At 44.2% G+C, this 22,351-nt stretch overlaps 1 protein-coding gene across 2 annotated transcripts; it reads right to left on the minus strand.

Annotated features, from left to right (window-relative positions):
* Positions 1-1,041: 1,041 nt before the first annotated feature.
* Positions 1,042-21,397, minus strand: LOC120507601 (merlin-like). 2 transcript variants are annotated; one of them, XM_039720428.1, is made up of 20 exons: positions 21,264-21,397; positions 20,942-20,951; positions 17,960-18,222; positions 16,699-16,816; positions 14,967-15,092; positions 14,486-14,608; positions 12,000-12,083; positions 11,536-11,604; positions 11,163-11,245; positions 10,415-10,490; positions 9,867-10,004; positions 8,151-8,225; positions 7,612-7,725; positions 7,095-7,217; positions 6,375-6,592; positions 5,406-5,508; positions 4,635-4,762; positions 3,950-4,100; positions 3,057-3,266; positions 1,042-2,098 (listed from the first exon to the last, which is right to left on the minus strand). In XM_039720428.1, exons 3-20 carry the CDS (start codon positions 17,965-17,967, stop codon positions 2,063-2,065), a joined length of 1,983 nt encoding a protein of 660 aa, XP_039576362.1. In that variant the 5' UTR covers positions 17,968-18,222; positions 20,942-20,951; positions 21,264-21,397; the 3' UTR covers positions 1,042-2,062. The 2 variants fall into 2 exon arrangements, with proteins under 2 accessions (XP_039576362.1, XP_039576361.1); XM_039720427.1 differs by having other exon boundaries at positions 20,942-21,344.
* Between the last annotated feature and the right edge of the window lie 954 nt (positions 21,398-22,351).

Consider the following 22,351-nt stretch of genomic DNA (forward strand, 5'->3'; position numbering starts at 1 on the left):
CTCCTCCCTGCCCATCTAAAAGGCTCACAGCAGTTCCTAACTCCTCTTTCTCCACCTAAAAGGCTCACAGCACATCCCAGCTCCTCCCTGCCCATCTAAAAGGCTCACAGCAGTTCCTAACTCCTCTTTCTCCACCTAAAAGGCTCACAGCACATCCCAGCTCCTCCTGGCCCATCTCAGAGCTCAAACACCCATCCCAGCCTGCAGGAACGTGGTGCTGCACAGGAGCAATGCCCAGCAAGGACTCAGCAGGCTCAGAACAGCATGTAAAGGCAGGTTTTGCATTTGAGCTGGCAGGAGTGTGACCTTGTCCTTTTCCTCACTGGGATTTACAGGACTAAGTCCAAAGAAATAAATCAAAGGTGCACGTGGAGCAGGTCTCCTGCTCTGGGTCCTGCTCCACGGGGCAGCTCAGACACAAGAGCAGAAGGAAGGCCCAGCACGTGTGAAGGATGTGGGCACAAGCTCCCTTGGCTGTGGTAAGGCACATGCAGAAAAAGAGGGAACAGGAAAAGAAGAACCAGGGGAATCCCAGTATTTCTCCTCACCCTCAAATCTGAGAATGCCACATTCGAAGTTGCTGCAGCATTTCCTGGCTAATACAGGAGATGGTTCACTGTCCCAAATCCTGGCCCATGCCCCCTCCCCAGCCTTGGGACCATGACAGCATCTGCCTCATCATTCTGGCATTTCTGACAGCTTCTCCCTCTCACACAGCAGCCTTCTGCAGACAGCTCAGGAATTGTGTGTAACAGCCAATGCTCTGCAAACATCTCGTGCCAGACTGAGCTGGGAGAGAATGAACACAGCCCAAGCCACCCAGGCAAGGCAGCAAGTGCTGCCAGGGCTGGGAGCAGTCAGGGCAGCCCTGCAGAGCACTCCTGGCCCTCTCCACAGGCAGCTGCCACCCCTCTGTGCCCAGCCTGCTGCAGATGTGTACAGAGGAGATTTGGGTGTTTGTTCTCCAAACCTGCCTTGTTAATGCTGGAGGAATATTGACACAACACTCCCTTCGAAGCAAGAGGAAATTGAAGCTTTTTGTTGAACCTGGTTTCTTTCTTTAATCTTGGTTTTTAGAACAAGACATTTAACAACATTACCATTCATTTTTATATCACATGTCACAAGTTCAGCTGGGCTCCTGCTTTAGCTCCAGCTGAATGTTGTCTGCTTCCCCAGAAGTCCTCAGAGTGAAGATTTATGGAGAAGCAGACACTTAAACACACACAAAACCAGAAAATGCAAGTGGGCTTTACTAATGAGGCAGGCACTTAGCTGCATGCACCTCTCCACCAGAAACAAGTCCCACTTTAGCAGACACCAACAGCATCTTTTGTCTTTGTCTAATTTGGGAGCTGTGCTGCACAGAAGTGGGAAGGCAGTTAATGTATGCAGAGTTTGCTCGAGCAGAAAATGCTTGATCTGGTCGGGGACTGGAAGAACAGAAGCTCTGCATTCCAAACAAAGGATTCCCCCAGGAATGGGAGGTACTTGAAGATGTCCACTTCTGCATCTGGAATTAAAAGCTGAGATTTCTCACAGAGAAATGCAAATCAATTAAGTGAAACAAGAAATGTTTGGGGAGGAGAAGGAAAATACTTGGCAGGCAAACACTAAAACGTCGAGCAGCTCTGTGGGAGTCATGTCCCAGGGACTGGACCAAAAACATAATTAGTCTGTTGTGGAGATAAACACCAAGCTTGTGTTCTATTTTCTCATCCCAAACACCTCCTGGGCACTTGCTGCCTCACATCCTTCCTCCAGCAGCAGAGCTCTAAGTGTGTGAAGCACCTGGGGGAGGAAGGGTTTTAGCAAAGTCTGAAGTGTTCCTTCCAAAGTGCACAGGCAGTAAACAACATTTCCTCTGGCTTTGCACTGCTCCCAGCCACACTGGGGGCACTTGTGGCATTCCCAGCTGATGGCACCTGCCTGGGAGCTGGATGGCAGCTCTGGATCCACAGTGCCTTGTCTCTCACACCTGGCAGCAGCCAGAGCTGCCCAAGTGCCCCCACAGAGGCAAAAAGGCCACCAGACCCAGCAGGCTGGCAAGGAAACAAGGGCTTCAAATGTAGATCACATCTGAGTCATGCTGCTGAACCTGCAGGCAAATCAAAGAGGGAGAATTAGTGCTGGCTGGAAGTAACTCCCTTTGCTCTGGGTCTTCCTCTCCTCCAACTCTGGAGCCTTTTGTAAGATGCTCTGCAATAGTTTTTTCTTCCTTCTTTAAACAAATTTGCCTCACCCCTGAGTTTAGTGTTAAAAGTTGCTTCTGTTGCCTCAGAAAGAGCTGCTCTCCCAGCTGCTGCTGCACTCAGCTGTGTCCTTTAGTTCTAAGCACACCAGCCCTGAAGGAGGTATTGAATGTTGTATTCAGGAGCTTTTAATTGATCCTAAACCCCTCCAGTTTTGTTCAGATAAACCACAGCAAATCCATCAGGCTTTCCCCACTCCCAACACCTTGCCCAATTAGCATTGCCTACAGACAGCTGATTTCCTTCCCACTGCTCCAGACCACATTTCCTTCCAGCTCTTCCTCATTCTCCAGCCCAGTGACATTTCAAAGCAGCTTCTTTTCTCCTGACACCCAGCTCATTGCTCTTCAGGCCTCTTTGACAGGGAGCACATGGAAGAGAACGGAGCTGTTGGAGCCTGGGGATTTATTGGTCTCTCCCTCCCTGCCTTTTAAAAGCAGAAGACAGGCACAGTATGTTTTAAGCTCTCTATACCTGGGAGCACATTTCTCATTTCCAAGTCTGGCTGATACAAATAAAATTTAACACAGATCCTCCTACTGTGTACAGACATCTCTGCTTCATTTACCAAGGCTTACAGCTTTGCACTCCAGCTTAGATCAGAAGTGAGAAAAAAACAGGCAGCCTCGAGTTATAAACATTCCCAAATGATGTGCCAGCACCAGGGGCTCCAAAATCCTGCAAAAGCCTTGTCAGCTGTGAGGCTGGGACAGAGCAGGACAAACCAGGTCCTACAGGCAGCCACCCTCTCTGAACTCTCAACTTTTAGCCAACATTTAGGAATTTACTTACAAATCTGATTACCTTTATAATCTGTTTTCTGGTTCCTGTGCCCACACTGTTGGCAGCCAAGGAATTGGCTTGGGAAGATGACTTTTCCACTGGCACCATGTGCTGAATTTTGTTGGTGCAGGGCCAGCTGCTTGCAGTGTTTAACAAGTAAGCAGGGAAAGGTCTTTGAAGATTTACATCCACTCCATCTCCAGTTTGGAAGGTTTTCATCCATGATGGGGCCTTTAAAAGAACAGAGCACATGGAAATTTAATGCCCTCTCTATATCAACACTCGTTAAGCCAAAAAGAACATCAGATGAGTAGTCAGAAAATAAAGGCCATCTTTCCTCATCATTTTTCAAGCCTCCCTTCTGTCTCTAAAAAACCATTGACTCAGAGCCATTTTTGCTACATGAGGAACAACCTGCAGACAAAGCCAGCCCTATTCCTGCCCTGCTGCAGGAAGAAGCCAAAGAGTTTATTTAAATAACAAGCAACTTATGACAAAAATCTGGGTCTAGTTCCTCATTGCATTAAAAAAAAAAATTACACCAAGGCTTATATGACTTTCAGCAACCACAAAGCACATGAATGAGAATGTGAAGCAAACTGTAAGAAACCACATTTAAATGTGTTAGTCACAACAATTTCATTTGCTCCAAGACCTTAAACCCTGACTGGGATTTCATAATCATAAAATGAGATGATTATTTTTTGCTGATGCTCCTGGTATTCAGTGCAGGAAAAAAGGCCTTAAGATTTTGTTTTGACATGAATTTTGCTCTGAAAGTGCTCATGCTTCTAATATTTTATCATCAAGGCTGGTGAAGGTTTGGACTGGAATAGAGCAGCTCCCTTTGGCACACACACTGCTCCATTTTGGGGTTCATGCTGGAGAAAGGGGCAGGGATTTGGGGTTCTTACACTTCCTAAGGAGCGATCCAAGGAGCCCAGCACTTCATTCCAGTGACTGTAAAGCCCAGCCTGTTTTTCCTCCAGCTTCAGAGCATGAATTTCAGACTTCAGTTCTTTCAGTCGATCTTCGAATTTCCTGCTGTTTTCTAAGTAGTCCAGCCTGAGTCCACACATTGGAGGCAAAAGGTTTAGGGTGGCACAATTTAACTCAAGAACGGGTGTTTGTGGAAGCAGGAGAGTTGGGTTTTGTTTCTTTTTATGTTTTGTAAGTAAAATGAACTCTGGCAATGCCAGCCTGGCTCCCCTGACCCAGTGACAAGGGGTTCACTTCTCTCCTTTCTGCTGCCTCACTTTTCACCAAGCATTTCCTCCCAGACTGAGGGATGTCTGATGGATCAGCCCCCAGCAATTCCACACTTTAGCACTAGAGGGAAACTTCTGTCCTCTCACATGCTGTTGTTCCAGCAAGGTGCTTTGTCCCTCCCCAAGACAGAAGGTTCTGGATTTGTCATGGCTTGATGCCACCAAAAACCCTTCCCCTGCGTGAAAAGCCAGTGTCACACAAACATCACCCACACCAGCTCAGTAAAAGGTCTCCAGCCATATGCACATCCCAAATAATTTAAAGATGAACTCTGATTCCCAAAGGCAATGAAATCTTTCTCATCCATTTGCACCACAAGCATGCTGATACCTCTCTCTCTCTATCTCAAAGGAGAGTCTCTTGAGGTCGATGTCCTTCAAATCCAGCTTGATGGATCCTTTGTCAAAGTTGGCATCTCTGCTGTCACCTGGGGAGTACTGGGGGTACTTGGCCATGTGCTGGAAGAGGCAACACAAGCACTGTCAGTCACATCTGATGGGTTGATTTGGGATTTACCTCCTCAGTTCTGCAAGAGTGCCATGTTGAGCTATTTCCTAAGTTTCTGAGACACACAGATGCTCCTGCAGCCCTTCCCTTGCACCCAGCTGAAGTCCACAACCCACAGATCCAAGAGCAGAGGTTTATCTGGCTGCAGTGCTTCTATTTCAGCAGAGAATGGAAACCCATCCTCAGCAGGGCTGGAGCAGCAGAGGGAGTTGGGGCACAGTCCTTCAGCAGTGCCTTCTTGCTGGGGACAACTTCACCTGCTGTGCCTAAAGACAGATGGATGTGCCACGATAACACAGCTGGCTCAGCACAACCCTGTTCACAAAAACTGCCTGGCTGAATGGCACCACGACTTAGGCATGAAGGCAAGGCAGCCTCTGCTCCCTAAGAGCATCACCAGATCTGGTTTTAACTCTTGCCTTGCCTTTCTTACCACCCTGAACAAACCCAGCTTCCGCCCTCGCTACACTGCTTTCCCTCACCAGTTTGTCCCCCAGCTGGATGCCACTACTCAGCTTGATGGGGGCTATAAAAATGTCACCAACACCTGACTATCCCTGAGGATGAAGTGGTGCCCAGTGGAGCAGAACTTACAGGATAATTAAGCCTGGTTATGTCCAAGAGCTTCTGCTTGGCTTTGCGTTCGGCCTCCCGGGCTTCGTGCAGGTCTTGCTTCAGGTGCTCTGCTTCCTTGGCTCTGCAAGAGAAAATCCTCAGGGGAATGGCTGATGGCTTCCAACCAACTCATGGATTTCAGGGCTCACTGCCTTCCAGAGAACAAGCCCACCACTGTGTTATCTTTACACCAAGGAGCTTGTGGGAGGATGTTCACACAGAGACCTGACTGGGCACAGCAGGACAGAGACACTGCTCCACAAAGTGCTGAATTACCATGATCTTCCTACTCCTAATTTCCATGGGCTCACTTACAACCTGCTGATACAGATTTTCTCCAGGCCATGAGATCCTCCCTGAGGTGGGGAGAGGTTGCTCTTTATTTTGGCAAGTTTCTTGGCAGTATCCTAAAACAAGTAGAAGGATTTCTTAATAACAGGGTTAAAAATCCTCTGTCAACACTGCCCTGCTCTGCATGTTAAGGGAACATGCAAACACTCAGAGTTGTTTATATTCAACATGAGTTTACCTGGTTTTACACTTCTTAAAGATCTGAAAGGGAAACAAGAGACCATTCACTTGGTACTAATGAATGAGAACAGCCTCATATCTTACAAGCTATAAAGAGTAAATTTAGATAGGTAGTCAATGCTCATTTGATAACACTAAACAGAAGATGCTTCTGCATTCTGGATCTTTCTTGGTAAACATCTCTTTCTTGCCAAACATTCTCCTTCTTGCCAAACAAGCTTTGCATCTGATCCTCTGTAAACCTGACCTGCAATACAACACCAGCACCCAGGTGGAACAAACAAGGCACAAGGAGGCTTAGTCCCTCCGAAGTGTCACTTCAGAAATAATTCCTCCCTCCTGGGCTGGGCTCTGAGGAAAGCAGCACTCCCTGCAGCCCGGCTGAGAGCACAGGGAGCGGGGGAAAGCAAACCCCACCTCCTGTCAGACTCCTTCACCAGCTTCACGGCGATCAGCTCCGCCTCCCGCATCTTCTGCTCCATCAGCCGCTTCTCCTCCTTGCTTTTCAGAGCTGTGATCTCCAGCCTCTGGCGCTCCTGCTCGGCCTCTGCAGCATTCTGGGCCAGCAGCTTGGCCTCTTCTTCTGCAATCTGGGCTTTCTCAGCCAGCAGCTCTGCTGCTTCCTGGGATCGGAGCTGAGGAGAAAGAGTTTTTCTTCATTTTTGTCCTTATCTAGAATCTCCAAAATCACCCCTGCAGGCAGGCAGGCAGAAGACATCTTTTACCAAGTGATAAAATATTATTTTTTTAAATAAAAACCCAACAATTTAAGAATCATATGTTCCTCCTCTGCTCCAGGATTTCCTGTGCCTCACCTCTACAAAGAAAGGAGAAAAATCTTAGAGCTGGACAAAGCTGAAGCCAGCCCCTTCAGCTGCCTCTTTCTCCCAATTTCAGCTCCAAGATTGTTTCCTTTCCCCCGCTCTTAGCCTGAAGAGAGCACTGTGAGCCAAATACAGGGAGGGAATGGCACACAGATTATTGCAGATCAGGATTTTCCAGGGATTCCTGCACGCCCTTTCCACCAGTGATCAGAAACTCTCCAGCCTTGTCTGAGCTACAACTCCTGGTGTCAAAAAAATCCTGTTTCCAAACCAAGAAAGCCCACCAAGCACAAGAGCATTCAGTGTAACTCACCAGGGCCTCGTTGGCCTGCCTGGCTTCATCTTCCAGCTGGAAAAGGCGCCTCTCCAGCTCCTCTTTGGCTCTCTCAGCTTCTTCTCGGAGCTGCTTCTCCCTGGCCAGCCTCTGGTTCTCCATCTGGAAGCAGGATGAGCAATATTGGTGGGGTTGCAGCAGAAGCTCACCTTTGCCTGAGTGAAATGCATCAAAAGAAGAAGGGGATGCCCTCCAGCTCAGCAGAGATGCTGGAGCTGCCTGAGCTTTGCAGCAGTGAACTCCTCAGGCAGACACTCCTGGTTATTTCAGGCTCCTGGGAGAGCCCTTGGATTGATCTGGTTTGTGCCCCAAATCTTTGGGGTCACCTCTCCACACAAACACCTCTGACCTCCTCGGATGCCAGAGATGTTCCCACATTCAATCCTGCTGCTCTTCCTCACCTCCCACACACACACTGATGGAACACAGGAGCAGCAAGGGCAGAGCTGCAATAATAATCACTGTCTTCAGCAACAGAGGAGCAGGAAAAATCTACCTTTTTTCTAGCTTTTTCTTCCCTGGCTTGTGCTTTCATTTGCTGGATCTCTATGGAGTCCACTTTTCTCCTCCTCATAAACAGGTCATGGTTTCCAATGCACAACTGGAAAATCTGGATAGGAAAGGCAAAACAAATGGGGTTTTGATGGATTTGTGCCCCTGCCAGAGGGACAAAGAGGCTCACACTGGCCTCACAGGACAATTCTGACTTCAGCACAAGTGCTGGCAGCTCCAAGAAAATCAGCACCCAGGGCAGGCTCACAGCCAGGCACACAACAGCTCAGGTAAATTTGTAACAGGATGAGAGATGCCTTCTGTCCATCATCCCCCGAAAATCAGCACCCAGGGCAGGCTCACAGACAGCTCAGGTAAATTTGTAACAGGATGAGAGATGCCTTCTGTCCATCATCCCCCTCTGATCCCATTTTCCTGAATTACACAGGCTGATCTAGGCTGAGATCCCAAGATCACAGTTTTGTTTACAAACAGTATTTGTCAGTCAGGCTCAGCTTTAAAGCAGGAAAGCAATTCACTCACCAGTTTGTTCACTTTGAGCTGAGAGGAGAAGAACTTGAAGACTTCTGCTTTTTTGTCAAGGGGTTTAATAGTTAACTACATGGGCAAAAGGAAAAATGAAAAAAAAATAAAAAGAAAGGAAGCTCAGTGAGGAGGAAAGTACATTTAAACTACTAAAACCAATGCAAACTTGAGCTCATCTCCACTTCTCTCTGGGGAAGCAGTGATTTATGCCACAAAGAGGGGCAGGGTGATGTAAAACTGGTTTTGTTCATCAAGCTGTGTTGGAGGATAGACCCCAGGCCCAGCCCAGTGCCAGTGTGGATGGGGATTTTCCTGATGCCACCTGTGCACTGTCCCCAGAGCTCTGGAACAAGCCCTGGGTACCAGGAGAACAGGACACAGCAGCAACACCTAAAAGCAGGCATGGCCTTAAAGCCAGGGAAGTGTCAAACCTCCCAGAACAGCAACAACTGAAGGGATAAACAAATGTGTCAAAGGACTTGTTCCTCAGAGCAGCAGCTCAAAGTCCTGGAGGCTTCCTCACTGTTTCAGTCCCAAGCTGTTCCCAGAGGCCAGGCAGGGCAGTCCTGCTGCCAGCTCAGTGCTTCACTCCACACCTTGTGCTCTGTTTGGCTGCAGAACAAAATATGGCCCTTTTTTTTTTTATTATTTTTAAAGGCCCTGTTTTCTGTTCCTCAGGGTTCCCTGGCACTCAATTCCTCCAATTCATCTGCAAGGTAATTCCTGTATAATTCCAGGGCATTTGAGTCACCAGGATCATGTCCTAGAGCTCCTTTCACCCTCTAGGTAATGACTGGCTGCCTTTTGAGGAGCAAGGCTGAGATGTGTCACTGAATAAAGTGAACCTTAAACACAGGGCTGCCCAATTTCCCCCCAAAAGGGAGTTAAAGCAGTTTATTCACACATCTCAGGGGAAGTTTAATGATATCAGAGACCAAAACTGTTTTGGAGGCAGCAAACCTGTAGTCCCCTCTGATTTAATGGATATGAATCTAAAAATCTAATCTTAATTTTTGATCTTAGTTTCTGTGGGCTGTTTTCCAAAAGTCCCACAGAAAATGGAACAGGCTGTGCTGCCCTTTGGCTGACAAATTCCAGGTATTCCAGTACCACTGCAGTTTCCCTGGGTTTGTTTTTTCTGATTACAGCCTTCCACACAGCCCATGATTTGGACTGAGAATAAATTTTCCCCACTCCTTCCCTTTCTAGAAGCAAGAGCTGGGCTTCACAGTGAAATTGCAGTGCTGGGGAGTGAAATCATGTCCCAACAAACTGGCAGAAAACCATTAATCCCTCCCTGCATGTCCCCTCCTGCCACTGGGCTCCAAGGCTCAGCTGCAAGGACTTGTGTGTGTGCAAACAGCATTCAGGTTTTGTGGATCATGGAATTCCTGCTGGGATAACTGAGCAAGGCAGGCACGGTGGCATTCATAATGTCTGTCTTTTTCAGAGATCAACACATTTGTTTTGCAAAGGCCAAGCAGCAGGGAAGGAGCCAGCACAGAGTCAGAGCTCAGAGCAGCCTCAGGGAACTCAGGTTTCGAGCTCATCTGCAAGGCAGGGCTGTTATTTTTAGTTTTGTAACAAAGCTCCCCAGGATTTTCCCCTTCTCCCCCAAAATTATTTCAACAGAGGAAGCTTTCAGCCTGTTCCAAGAATCCCAGTCCACACCCATGCCCGTGGAAAAAGAATAATACATCAAAGCCATCATACCTCCTTCTCACTACAGGAAATGTTTCTGATAGAGCTCCACTCAAAGGATTTATTGGGGGAGAACCTGTTATTAATGCTGTAGATATGAATACCTTTGGCATCAACTCCAAGCAGGAGATCTGTGTGGTTTTTGTTTTGCTAAAAAACAAGAGAGATCAGTAAATGGCAATTTTGGTGACATAAAGCAACCAAATACAAGAAGCATCTATTTTAATATATTGATATTTGTTTGTGTTTTAGGCAATTGGTGTTTATAAAAAATATTATGAATGCTGTCACTGGCAATAATAAACTCAGTCCTTTAGGGTGCTTATAGCAACTCAAACTATTTCTCCTTCCTATTCCATACCTGGAGTTACTCAAAACTTTTGTCAGGTTGTAAAATATTAATCTTAACTGTTTTATTCACCTGCTTATTTAGCAGGCAAGAAAACCAAGTCAGAACAAAACCAGAAGTCAGGAGTCCCAGTTCCAAACTCCCTGGAGGATGTTAAAAGGACAGCACCATCATTTGCAGCAAGTAAAAACTGTTAAAATAATGCACTTACAGCAATTGGGAAATAATTGACACCATACATTTCCAAGTCTTGGGCAATTTTCAGATAGTTCATCTCAGCTTCATCCCTGGAGAATAAAGCCATGATTATGAAATGCCTTTCCAGCCTTTCTCTCCTGGCTGACTCTCCATTTCCCACTTAGAAAAGAAGAGGCAACCTGACCCTTTGTACAAACTTAGTTTTGCCATCTTGCTCTCAGTAATAGAAAAAAGGATAATAAAAACAGCATCTGGACAGAATAAAGAATAAAATAAAGAATAATAAAGCATAAAAGTTGCACCTATTTCAAGAGATGACTCATGGATAGTGTAATCTTCATTAAAATTCATTAAAAGTCTAATCTCTGGGTTAGTTTTGCCACTCCATGTCTTGGAAAACCACCCTTCCATTGTTTTCCATGAATGTATTTCCCTCAGGAAATAGAGTTCATTGAGACAAGAGTATTGGACAGAGCTCTTGGCCATGGCCAAAGAGGAGTGAGAATCTCTCCACCCACTTTTCTTCTCCCTTCAAAGTAAATCAGTGAATCTTGAGGAAAATATTCAACAAAAATAATGCTAAGAAGCCTCCAGAACAGACAGAAACAGAACGAACCTAAATATTAGGAAAAGCTGCCTCTGGGTGCTAACAGATCCTATTTACTGTTTAATTGGATTTCCAGACGGGCTGAATTACACTGAAAACAACAAATCCCATAAATAAATGTATGGGGTTTCCAGGAAATGCAAAGATTTCCTACCTGGCAATACCCCTGTGCTCAGCATACCAAGCAGTGATCTTCTCTTCCCACATCTCTGCTGTCAGCTGGTACTGCCTGAGCACCTGCAGGAGAAGGAGGGAGGTTGGATCCCTGGGAAGATCCAAATCCAAGCTCTGCCTCTCCCAGGCAAAGTGAATGCAGAGGTGCAGCTCACAGCTTGGGCATTTTGCAGAGTTTTTAATGCTCTGATTAATGCCCAGCAATATCTGCACTGCAAAAAAGAGACTGAAAGATTTTGCACTGCAAAAGAGGAGACTGAAAGATTTTGCACTGCAAAAAAGGAGATTCAAAGATTTTGCACTGCAAAAAAAGGAAATTCAAAGATTTGGTTTTGTATCAAATTAAGACTCACCCTTTTGGGTAACAGCTCATCATGGGCTAGAAAGCCTGGCTCGTGGAAATTTGGGTCGTAGTCACCGTACTGTCCCAAAAAAAAAAAAGAGTTATTTCAGATTGTTAGAGGCAGAATGCTGAGGGAGTTGTTCCTTGCATAGTTTGAAGTGAAGGCTTAAGGCAGATTTTATTTTGGTTTCCCTGCACACATCCCCTCATCTGAGCAATCCATGGAAGATCCTTCCAGAAAGTTTACACTAAAATGTTAGGCCCAAATAAATCCCCTAAATTGCAGAAGCATAGAAAAAAAATCCTTGTAGTGGCATTTAATGTTGTTTTTTTTCCTAGCTGTGCTTGTACCTCCAAGGATGACCAACTTTACCAGCAAATTTTAACCCTGCTGTGTTTTACACACCACCATGCAGATGTGTTGGGTTAAACCAGAAAAAAGACAATTAAAAAAGAGATTTTCTATGCACAAACCTTGGCCTGAACAGCATAAGAAGCCAGTAAAACTGTAGCTTCTGGTGAGCAATAGATTTCCTCATCCAGGATCTGCTTCTTAACCTAAACCAACAGAAAAAGGGAGCAAGTTCAAGAAGCTCAAAGTCAGGACTTAAGTCAGGCTTGAAATGAAAGCAGACATGCCCAGACTAGAACTTGGCAGCAAATATCACCTTTAGGAGTTAATCACAGCAACAAGAAATTGGCATTCAGGAACACAGGAAGCCTTTAGTTAGCATTGCATTTAATGAGACCAAAAATGCCAGTCAGCTCTCTCCACACACTTACATAAGGAGTCCTAGAAAAGCAAATCCCATAAAACATCAATTTTATTGTCTGCGCTTCATTTCTTTTAACAATCCTTCTTTTTTCTTTTTCCTGCCTTTGGAAAAGTCAGCTTTGCATACATCAGACATCAGATTTTAGCTTGGGAGGCAGCTCTGGAGGTCAGGTCCAAGCAGAGCAGACTCAGATCTGTGGAGCTGCCATATAAAAATCACAAGAAATGTTCTCCAGCTTTCCAGAATGAGAGAATAAAGGAGAGCCTCAAAAGAGAAGCTGAATAATAAAGCACTTCATTTATTCATTTTCAGTGGTCTAAGCACAATGAGACAATGCTAAAGAGTCTTTCAACATTATTTTCATTTTAATAACCTGTGGTGCTACCAAGAGCAGAGGTGTTATAGTTTGTAAGGTGTTGTGTGATTTTAAATCAGTTGTGCAATTTCTGTTTGAAAACCTAAAGAGGGAAGGGGAAATTGATCTTCCCAAATCCTCCTCTCAGGGGTATTTAGCTTAGGAACAAGCACAAGACAACAAAATTTTGCATAGCTCACAGTCTTAAACATTTCCAAATAGAAAAATGACTTGAGCTAGCACAAGTTCTGTTCACAAACACACCTCTGTAGGTGCTGGGAACTGAAATGAACCACCAAGAAAGTTTTTGCTTTTAAATTTAGTCCCTGGTGAGCACAATCTGTGAAGCTGAGTTACAGTGCAGGGAACATTCTTTCTAAGCTGTTAAAATGGAAAGAATGGAAATATTTTTCTTCCAATTTGGAAAGATCCAGTTTTCATTCTCCACAGAGCAAATCATGCTCCAGAATTTAGAACAATGTGGATAAATCCCCCATAAGTGTCTGGGTTGTTTTGTTTGTTTGTTTTCTCTGATCAACTTTTACAAGGACTTTTTGTGAAACTTCATGAAGAAGCAATAAATTACTTCATCTTTAAGCAGCCAATATTTAGCTTTAGTCAATGACATTTATTCAGACATTTATGCCACATTAATTTGCAAAGGTCTGAAGAGTCAGGAGAGCTGAAATCTTCAGGCATCCAGATGTCTGAACATGTTTTTCCTATTAGCATCCAGGTGTGAGCTGAAGTTCTTATAGTCAGGAAACTTTGCAAGTTCCAATTTGTTTCAGCCTTGTTTGCCTACTTTGGAATGAGAAGAATTTGCTAATTGCATATCTGCTAGTTAAGGCAGGTTCAAGCAGAAAAGGGAAAAAAATGGAAAAATCAGGATTAAAAGAGCAGGAAAAGTTCTGCTGTCCTCATTCCTTTCCAAAATTAGCTGAAGAAATAAATTGCCAAGTGGTTGAAGGTTCTGGATGAAGTTCTGGTGGGTTTATGAACCCTCAGAGCTGCAGCATTTCCCCAGTATTTCATTAGCACATCCTCCTCAAGGAACAAGGGAATTTACTGGGTTTATTTCCAGCTGCAGATTGAATTTATCCCAGCTACCTGCACAGACTCATCCTGCTGGAATAGAGCAACACTCCAGGGGCTGAAACTTCCAGAGGGACTACAGAGTAACTCAGGAGTGAAGCTGGATGTCCCAGACACGGGAAGTGACCATGCCAAACTCATCTGTGGAGCTCTCCCTGGTTAATCCATCTCTATTTTTGATAAAGCTCCAAGAATTTGCTCCTTCATCTGCTTTTTGATGGAGCTCAAATGGTGTGTGCTGCTCTGCTCCTCTCAAACCTTGCCATGTGAACAAGCCTGCATTTCAGAATGCCTATCAAATTCCATGATCTTTTATCCCTACAATCCAAAATGAAGGTTTAGGGAGTCCTTGTTTTCTAGAGGTTTTTGCTCTCCAGCACAAAATCTCTCCAAAAAACCTCAGTTCTTCCAGCAGTTCCAGCTTTGCATGGAATTTTAATTTTTTAAACACATGTTAAGGAGCAAAACAAGCCTGGAATATTCAGGTTTGGAATTATCCCCCAAACTGCTGGGTGCTGTCACAAAAACCTGCAGAAGATGAAACATCCAGCTTACCTGGACACAAACCCACAGCAGGCAGGAGAGATGTTTGTATTTCATAAAAATAATGTCTACAAAGTTCTTGAGAGAGCTGAAGCAAGCAGAATTATCCTGAGCTGCCAACAAGATCAAAGACAATGCAAAAGGACCAGGGGAAATACAGAAGGAATTCATGGTTCAAAACTGTTCCTCACCTGAAGGAAGAATAAATGCTGGGTAATTTCCTGTAAGAGTTCCTCTTCTACCTTCTCTGGGTAGAATTTAGCCAAAAAATGAAAGCTAATGGGATCTTCTTTGGGGATTTCTTGATCCAAAACCTGTTTACAGATAAAATAAAATCAAATCAGCAGCAAAAAGGATTCATGAGTGTCTCAAGATAATATTCCCAAGGAAAATCAGAAAGCAGCCAATAATCCACTTAAAGCCTTCCCATATTTTAGAGGGAAGGGTAATTCTGGTCTTTAATCTAACAGCAATCAGTGGTGATTAGTGTGAGATGCTGCAGGTCAAATGGGATAGAAGCAATCAGAGCAAATAATCCTATTTTGACCTTAAGAAAAGCTACCATGTCAAATTCTGAGTTGTCATGGAACACATCCCTTTAGCTCCCATGCTCCAGAAAGTCAATATTTATAGAAGTAAATAATTAATTGCCACCCATTTTGTCTCCTGTACCTTTTTGTCCATCTTTAACCAGGTGCACATTCCTTTAATTGTGTACTGCAAGCCAAAGAACCAGGTCTCCCTCAAACCAAGGGCTCGGCACACCAGGTCAAACAAATCCTTTCCCTTCCACTTCATCTGAGAGAGAGAAAAAAATCAAGAAAAACATGGATATCCTAAATGAATTTGCTCCATTTGAGCCCTTCCTCCTGTGAAATCTTATTTCACCTTTAGGTTTTTAATGAAATATTCCTGCTGCTGTCAGAGTTGCTGTGTTCCACCTCCTCTCCCTCTCCAGACACATCCAGAGAGCAGCTGGAGTCATTTAAGCACCAAGCACTTGAGGGAATGAGGATTGTATTATTGATTCCCTGGGATGTGGCAAGTCTTTATTAATATTTGTCCAAAATTTTGACTCAATGGTTTATACAAATTGGAGAGACTGAGAGAAAGCCAGGGGAAATCAAATCAGGACACGGGGTAGGAATGCTGAACAATGAGAACACCTTTCACACCCCTCAGGTATTTCAGTGGCACCAGGCCAAGCCTTTATCCTACTTTGATTTAAATGAGTCTTCTTAAATGTTTTCATTTCAATTTAGCAGCCACAGAGAGCAAACTTTGATTCAAGGTCCCAAATTCACACACGTCTGATGCCTTGCTCCCTTCACCAAAGAGGCTGCTCATCTGTTTCACCACATTTCACAGAAAGATGATTTTATCTAATTGCTAAAACTAAAAACTGAATGGCAAAAAGAAAAAAAAAAGTGAACTTTTAGGCAGTATTGGAGTGGAAAACTGGAAATCATCCCAGCAAAAGAGCAGTGTCTGGGGAGAAAGGAGAGGTAGCAAAGGAAGGAATACACTGTTTGTTAACAAGGGCTCTGATCTCTAAATCAGATTTTCCAAATCCTTTATTTTCACAATTCTGCCTGCAAGTACTCCAGAGCAGTAAGTCATACAAGATTAATCTATCCTGTCTCTGCAGGACCTAATAAATTACATTAAATGGCTCACAGAGCAGTCAGGTCCCACTAAACCTGCCAGTCCCACTGGAACTGAGTTTTCTAACACCCCAAAATAGCTGTGTGTCTTGTTTTGCTTTTGCTGGATGATTAGGAATTAATTAATCAGGGACAGTTCTGTCCCTTCAATAGCGCAGCCCAATTTATTCAGCAATTGATCATTTATTTTTCCCCAGCCTTGACTTCCCTAATTAATTTATCAGCCATAATTAATAGAACTGCCAGCTCTTTCATCAATCCTTTTTTCTCTTCTGCCCAGAGATCCAAACACCCATTGCAGGCAAAGACCTGGAGTTTATAAATGGCAAATTGGAAGAGAATGTCCCAGCTCTAACAAAAATACCAGTTTATAAATTATTTTATCAACATCTTAGCACCAGCTCTGACCAGTTTATCCAAGCTGGAAGTGTATTAAAGAGTTGTGTCAGTTCCAAAAAAAAAAAAAAATTCATGGAGAAGTAGGATCCTTACAAACAATTGGAATGAAGAAAGCAGTTTTAGTATTAATTTAGCTGTGCCAGTCAAATGGATTTCATGCAAACAGCTTTAAATTCTGAACAGAGTTAAGAGAAGAACACACCTGAGATTAAATAATCCATTATTTATAAAAATAGCAGATCAGCTTTAAGACCATCCACGAGCTGATAATGTGAATTTTTCCAATTTCTTGCTAACACAAAGGGCACTCCCCAGCTCCCAGCACTTGCTGACACTCTCACCTCACAGCTGAACTCCATCTCAGCATCCACTGTTATAATCCTGACTTTAAAAGTCTTGGGTTGTTTCTTCTTCAGGCCTCGGATGGACATATCTTTCAGCTGATGAGGGCAGCCACACCTGAAATCAAACATTGAGGGATGGAAATTCAGCAGCATTTTCTTGGTTAGATTCCAAAGCAGAATGAGTCCAAACATGCAGAATAAATTCACTGTTAGAGATGCATTTTTTGAGGCTAATAAGGACGTTGAAAGAAAAACCTTTTAAATTCGTTTGCTCCTTAAAGGAAGTTGCTCAGAAACTGTAATTGCTGTATTTTCTCAGATTTTGGCTATACAAATAAAATTCTCTTTCTCAAGGGTCTCTGCAGCATCTCCACTCAGTAGAACACCAGAAACTGCAGCTCAGCTTTATTCTACCAAATCCAACACAGTCCTTTCCCATCAGTTATGGCTCCTTCAGCAACTAAACTTGGATTTCTTTATAACATGAGGTTTTAACTCCCTGAAATCATACAAATGCCAAGAATGTATGCATTGAAATTCAGCTGAAATTACCACATTCTCTTGTGCTATTCACTCACAATGATAAAAGTAATTTAGAACAGGAATTTTCCCAGTGAAGTCTCATGAAATTAACTTAATTTTGCAGAAGCAAACAGAAAATTCCATCAGAAATCTTCTGTTCTAAATGTGATCACCTCCATGCCACCCAAAAAAATTGAGGAGATGCTGCTTCCACAAGAATCTTGTGGAAAGCAAATATTGAAAGCTGGAGTTAATGATGGTGTGAATCTGCTCCAGGCAGTTCTCAGGCATTTCTTTCTGAGCACGGGAAATCAGCCTGTAAAGGTTTTTGCTTCTTTTTACTTTATAAAATTAACAGGTCAAACTTGTATAATGTAGAGAGAATCTGTGAACTGTACAGGGCAAGAGACTGAGGCATTCCTGGTTTCCTGCAATACAAGACTATTACAGTGTGGCAGAATTCCAATCTCCCCTTGAGGAATTCCAAAATAAAGCTCTAGTTTAAACTGAAAATTTCCATTTGCCTGCACCTTCCAGGATTTCATAAAATATTTTGCTCCCTTTTTTTTTCTGCTGAGCTCTAAATTGGCTTGCAAACTTATTGATTTTTTCACTTACTTTGTTTGTGCCACCCACCCACAAATTCTGAGGGGTTAAATAGGAGGTGAAACAGATATGGAATGTTTTCTTTACAGATTATAGGGAAGTTGAGGCAGGGAAGAGATAAAATAGTTACCAAATCATAGGGATATCAGAGGCAGAGCTGAGAACAAGTGATGGAGACAACTCAGAGTGGGGAGGAGCAGCTCAGGAGGAAATTCATCCCTCTGACACCACTGGGGAGCTGGGGAGTCCTCTCCCTCCAGCTGCCTCTGGTGGAGCTTCTGCTGAAGTCTTCTTTGGGTTTGGGGCAGGATCTGGTTTTCACCAGATGGGCACCATCTGGAGCTGGGAAAACAACTGGAGTCCAAAGGAGAGGTCCAAGGGCTAGAAAATCATCTGTGGGGAGATGAAAGCACAGGTTGGAACAGAGAAAGGACGAGTGGTGAGATGTGGTAATGGCTGCTCTTCAGGACAGGGAATAATGGGCTTCATGAAGGTGCAGCCTCAGGAAAATTCAAGAATAATGCTGGAAAAGCACAGGCTGGCATTTCTCTTTCTGAACTTCCCCCCAAAACAATGTGACAGCATTGTCCTGGAGACTGGAGGCACCCAAACCCTCAAAGGACTCCCCCAATGCTGGTCCCTCCTGGCAGTGCCACCACCAGCCCAGGAGAGCCACACCACCCAAAACCAGTGAAAGGCAAGAGCAGCACAGCCAGAGCCCAAATCCATCACTCCAGGGCACCTTTCTCCTCAGGGATTACATTTGACAGTGAAAACCAGATCCTGCCACAAACTTTCTTCTATAATTTGGGCAGCTCAGTGCACCCAGCTGAGCAGAGCTCAGGTCTTTTCTACTTAGCACAGCAAAGTAGTTTCAATTAAGGAAAAAGGGAATATTGAAAATCCCCAAAATGACCACAGCAATATTGACAGGGAGAGCATCATGTGAGGGCATCCACACCAGCAGTAAATTACCGCAGACATTTTTTGATCTCTAATCTGCAAAATTAATTTTTAACCTGTTGCATTCCAAAGATCTTTTCCATCAGTTTTTTTCAAAACTGTAAATAATTGTACCATACAGCATTTATAGCCTGAGAACTTCAGGCTTCTATACAAAAATGGAAATAGTTTTATTAATTTCTAGAAGAAACATTAATGGCTGAAAACTAAGGAGAAAAAAGCTTCATAATTCATTTTTAATATGTAACCTGAAACAGCCAGCTGAGTTAAACAGGAACTCAGAGTTAGGGCCAGTACAGAACATTCTCAGAGTTTCATATGGAAAATTCTGAACAGATAAAATTGAGCAGCTGGAGAAAAATGTACTCATTTTCTCAAAATATGAGGAAAATACCAGAGCTTTTCATTTGGACTTTGAAGTTATTTCTTTTTTTCTTATATAACCAGGTTGAAACGACAATATAATTTGTTCAACATTTCCAATAGCATTTTTTTTTGTTCTTTCCAGAATTTTTATTCCATGGAAAAGTACATTCTGACTCACAGCAAAAAGACATTTTTTGAATATCAAATTTTCCCCAGAAAAGTAAACTGCATTTTAATCAATAGCACTGGTAAAGAAATTGGAAAGGGTTTTCACACTGAATAGCTGAAATGAATGTCAGATCCTGACAACAGAAGCAAGAGCACTTAGCAGAGAAGATTTTAGAGAAAGAACTTTTTTCAAATAAGAGAAATCTTGCTGAAAAAAAAAAAAGCAAGATAAAAAAAATACAGGGATTTGCAATTTTTTGTGTAAATGCAAAAGTAATTCCTTCTAACAACAGGGAATCAAGTGCTCCAAGGCTCCTGACACCCAGCTCCAGTGATTTATTCCTGCAGGTGCCACAGGGATCCAGAAGGAGCAAAATGTGATGGATCAGAGCACGAATGCAAAACAGGGCAGGGTGATGAAAGATTCCTGCTGAGCCAGAAGCTGGGAACAGCGAGTTCAGGAGCTGGGAACAAGCACAGGGAGATGAGTGATAAAAGCCTGGTGTGGCGAGGGGAACAGCGAGGCAGCGATGGGGAATAAAATGGGAAGGAACAAAGAGCCCCAAGTCTCTGCTGGTGCCCAAGACAAAAGGAGGGACATCCAGCAGCTCTGGGTTTGAGTGTTGTCCCTCCTGGAGAGGGAGGAAGCAGGAGCACAGCGCGGGTGCAGTGGGAAGAGCAGGAAGGACTGGCCGGGTGGCTGTGGCAGCAGCCAGGCCGATGTGTCACAGCACAGCCTGCACCTTGATCCACGTGGGGAGGCACCCACAGGCAGGCAGAGAGGGAAAGGTGAAACCTGCACCAGCACACACTCACCGAGCTCCAGACATCCACCAGGACTCAGCGCCCTGGAGACAAACCTCTCAAGGTGCCCGAGAGTGAGGGTGCGATTTATGCTCAGTGAAGGGGAATGGGTGGGGTTTGTGGGATTCTCCATGGGGTGTAAAAACTTCCCTTCAGGTGGCACTGGCTCTCAGGGACAGCCATCACCATCCATCACCCTTGGGGCAGCCGCACTGGGGTGGAAAATCATCTGTTTTTACACACACACAAAATCCAGCAGCACTTTTTAAGGTGAGAACTCAGGTGCAGACAGGCAAAGAATTAATGACAATCCAGACCCCTCTTACACCTTCATAATGAATCAGCTTGAAAGGATCAGCATGGAGCTGGAAACACAAAACCTTTGGGACAGCAACGAGGATTCCAGAGACAAGGACTGGGAATTTACTTTAAGAGCCACCACCAGAAGATGCTTGAAGCACCCCACTGCAAAAGCACATTAGCATAGCCACTACTACAGCTTGAAAGAGTGTCAGCGCTGAAATATTTACTGCAGCTCCGAGTGGCAAATTCCCCTGAGTCATTATGTTTCTCCTGGATTTCCATACTCCAGCTCAGGAATTAATGCAAGCCGTCTGAATGCAGACAACACAGGAGAGCATCGCGGGCTCGGTGCGGTTGTTGACTCACGCTCCTGCCTCTGCTCCCTGCCCCAGGAACAATTTCAGCAAAGAATTCACTGCTTTAAAATGGGTCAGCAAGATAAAGGGGTTTTTTTACTCATCACTCTTAAAAGAAGTTATCTAAAGTCACCAGTTGGATCAAGACTTACCTCACAGATCCTATTTTGAATGACGATAAGAAGGGGGGAAAAAACCCTTTTAATCCAAAAACTCCGTATTTCCCCCGCAGACATCAATATCCAGCCCTCAGAAGTTTTGCCACTGAGAATAAAATCCAAGAACAACTTTTCTACTTGATCCCTTTCCCTTTGTTTCCATGAGCTGCAGCATGTTAGCGCCCTCTGAAAAATCAAAGGATCGCTTTCCCAGGTGATAGGAACTCTTTAACCATTTCCTGCCTGCACCAGGGCTCCTCCCCACTTCCCCGCTCTGTAATTCGAACAACCAGGCACTAAACTAAGAGAAACCCACGAGGTTTGGCTTGGATAGATGTAAAAATGGATAATGAACTTCCGAATAATTCCTTGGATGGTACGTGATCAAATTATTTCAACAGTGTCTCCTGTTCTGCCCGTATCAGCCACCTTAAGAAAGAAAACTGCCTGGAGTTGTGCTGTTAATTAAACATAATTCCCTACCTGTCCTCTTCCTGCCGTGAGAGACGATGGGACACCCACACACCGAAAAGAGAACAAGGCTCTAAACTGGGCAGCAGCCAAAAGATCAGCAGAAAGGGGTAAGGGAGCACATTTAAATTAAAAAAAAAAAGGATGGCCTCAGCCTGAAGTCACAGGGACAGACCAGGAGCACATTACCTCAATGTAATAATTTTGCCATTATTCAGTTTCTAAGTAGTTTGGGGTTTTTTTGCTAACTCTCCCTTTTATACAGAGATTTATAGAAACTGATTATCTGCCAGGTTATGGATATATACCCAGGTTAGGGATAGCAAGGACAGGCCAGCTCTCACTCCATATCTACTATAATTATTCCAGATTTATATGGAAAACCTTCAAGATTTGTCTCACATCCATCACTTATCAGCAAGGGGAAGAGCACAGCACGTGTTGATGTGCAGAAACCTCAAAGGGGCTGTACTGAGAGTCAGCTCCATCCCCAAAATTCCATGTAAAGGGGTCCCCCAGCACCCACAGCCTGCATTTGTTTGGAAGAGGAGGCTCAGGGAGGAACCTCATCCCTCCCCAAAATTACCAGAGGGGAGGCTGTGGTGAGGTAGGGTTAGTCTGTTCTGCTTGCAGTGAGAAGACAAGAAAAAAACAGCTTTAAACTGAGATGGGAGATTCAGATGAGATATTAGGAAAAGTGTTTTCACTGTTTCGGTGGTCAGGCATGGGAACAGGTTGCCATGGTGGGGTTACCATCCCTCGAAATGTCCAGATTGGGTGCTGGGTGATGCGGTTTGGGGTTATGGTGGCAGTGCTGGATACAGTTGGACTTCACAGTGAAAGAATCAGAATATCCTGAGATGGAAGCGACTCATCAGGAATATCGAGTGCGACTCCTGACAGCGCACAGAACGTTCCAGAACCCCACCACAT

The sequence above is a fragment of the Passer montanus genome, unplaced genomic scaffold, assembly GCF_014805655.1.
Source record: "Passer montanus isolate IOZ18808 unplaced genomic scaffold, ASM1480565v1 scaffold44, whole genome shotgun sequence".
In the NCBI taxonomy this organism is placed as follows: domain Eukaryota; kingdom Metazoa; phylum Chordata; class Aves; order Passeriformes; family Passeridae; genus Passer; species Passer montanus.

What these genes read in the sequence shown, in the direction of transcription:
- LOC120507601 (XM_039720428.1), bottom strand. An exon ending in ATGAGCTGTTACCCAAAAGG is followed by an intron (nt 11,246 to 11,535) that starts GTGAGTCTTAAT and finishes CTTCTCCTGCAG; the next exon opens with GTGCTCAGGCAGTACCAGCT. An exon ending in AGCTCAAAGTGAACAAACTG is followed by an intron (nt 7,726 to 8,150) that starts GTGAGTGAATTG and finishes TTTCCTATCCAG; the next exon opens with ATTTTCCAGTTGTGCATTGG.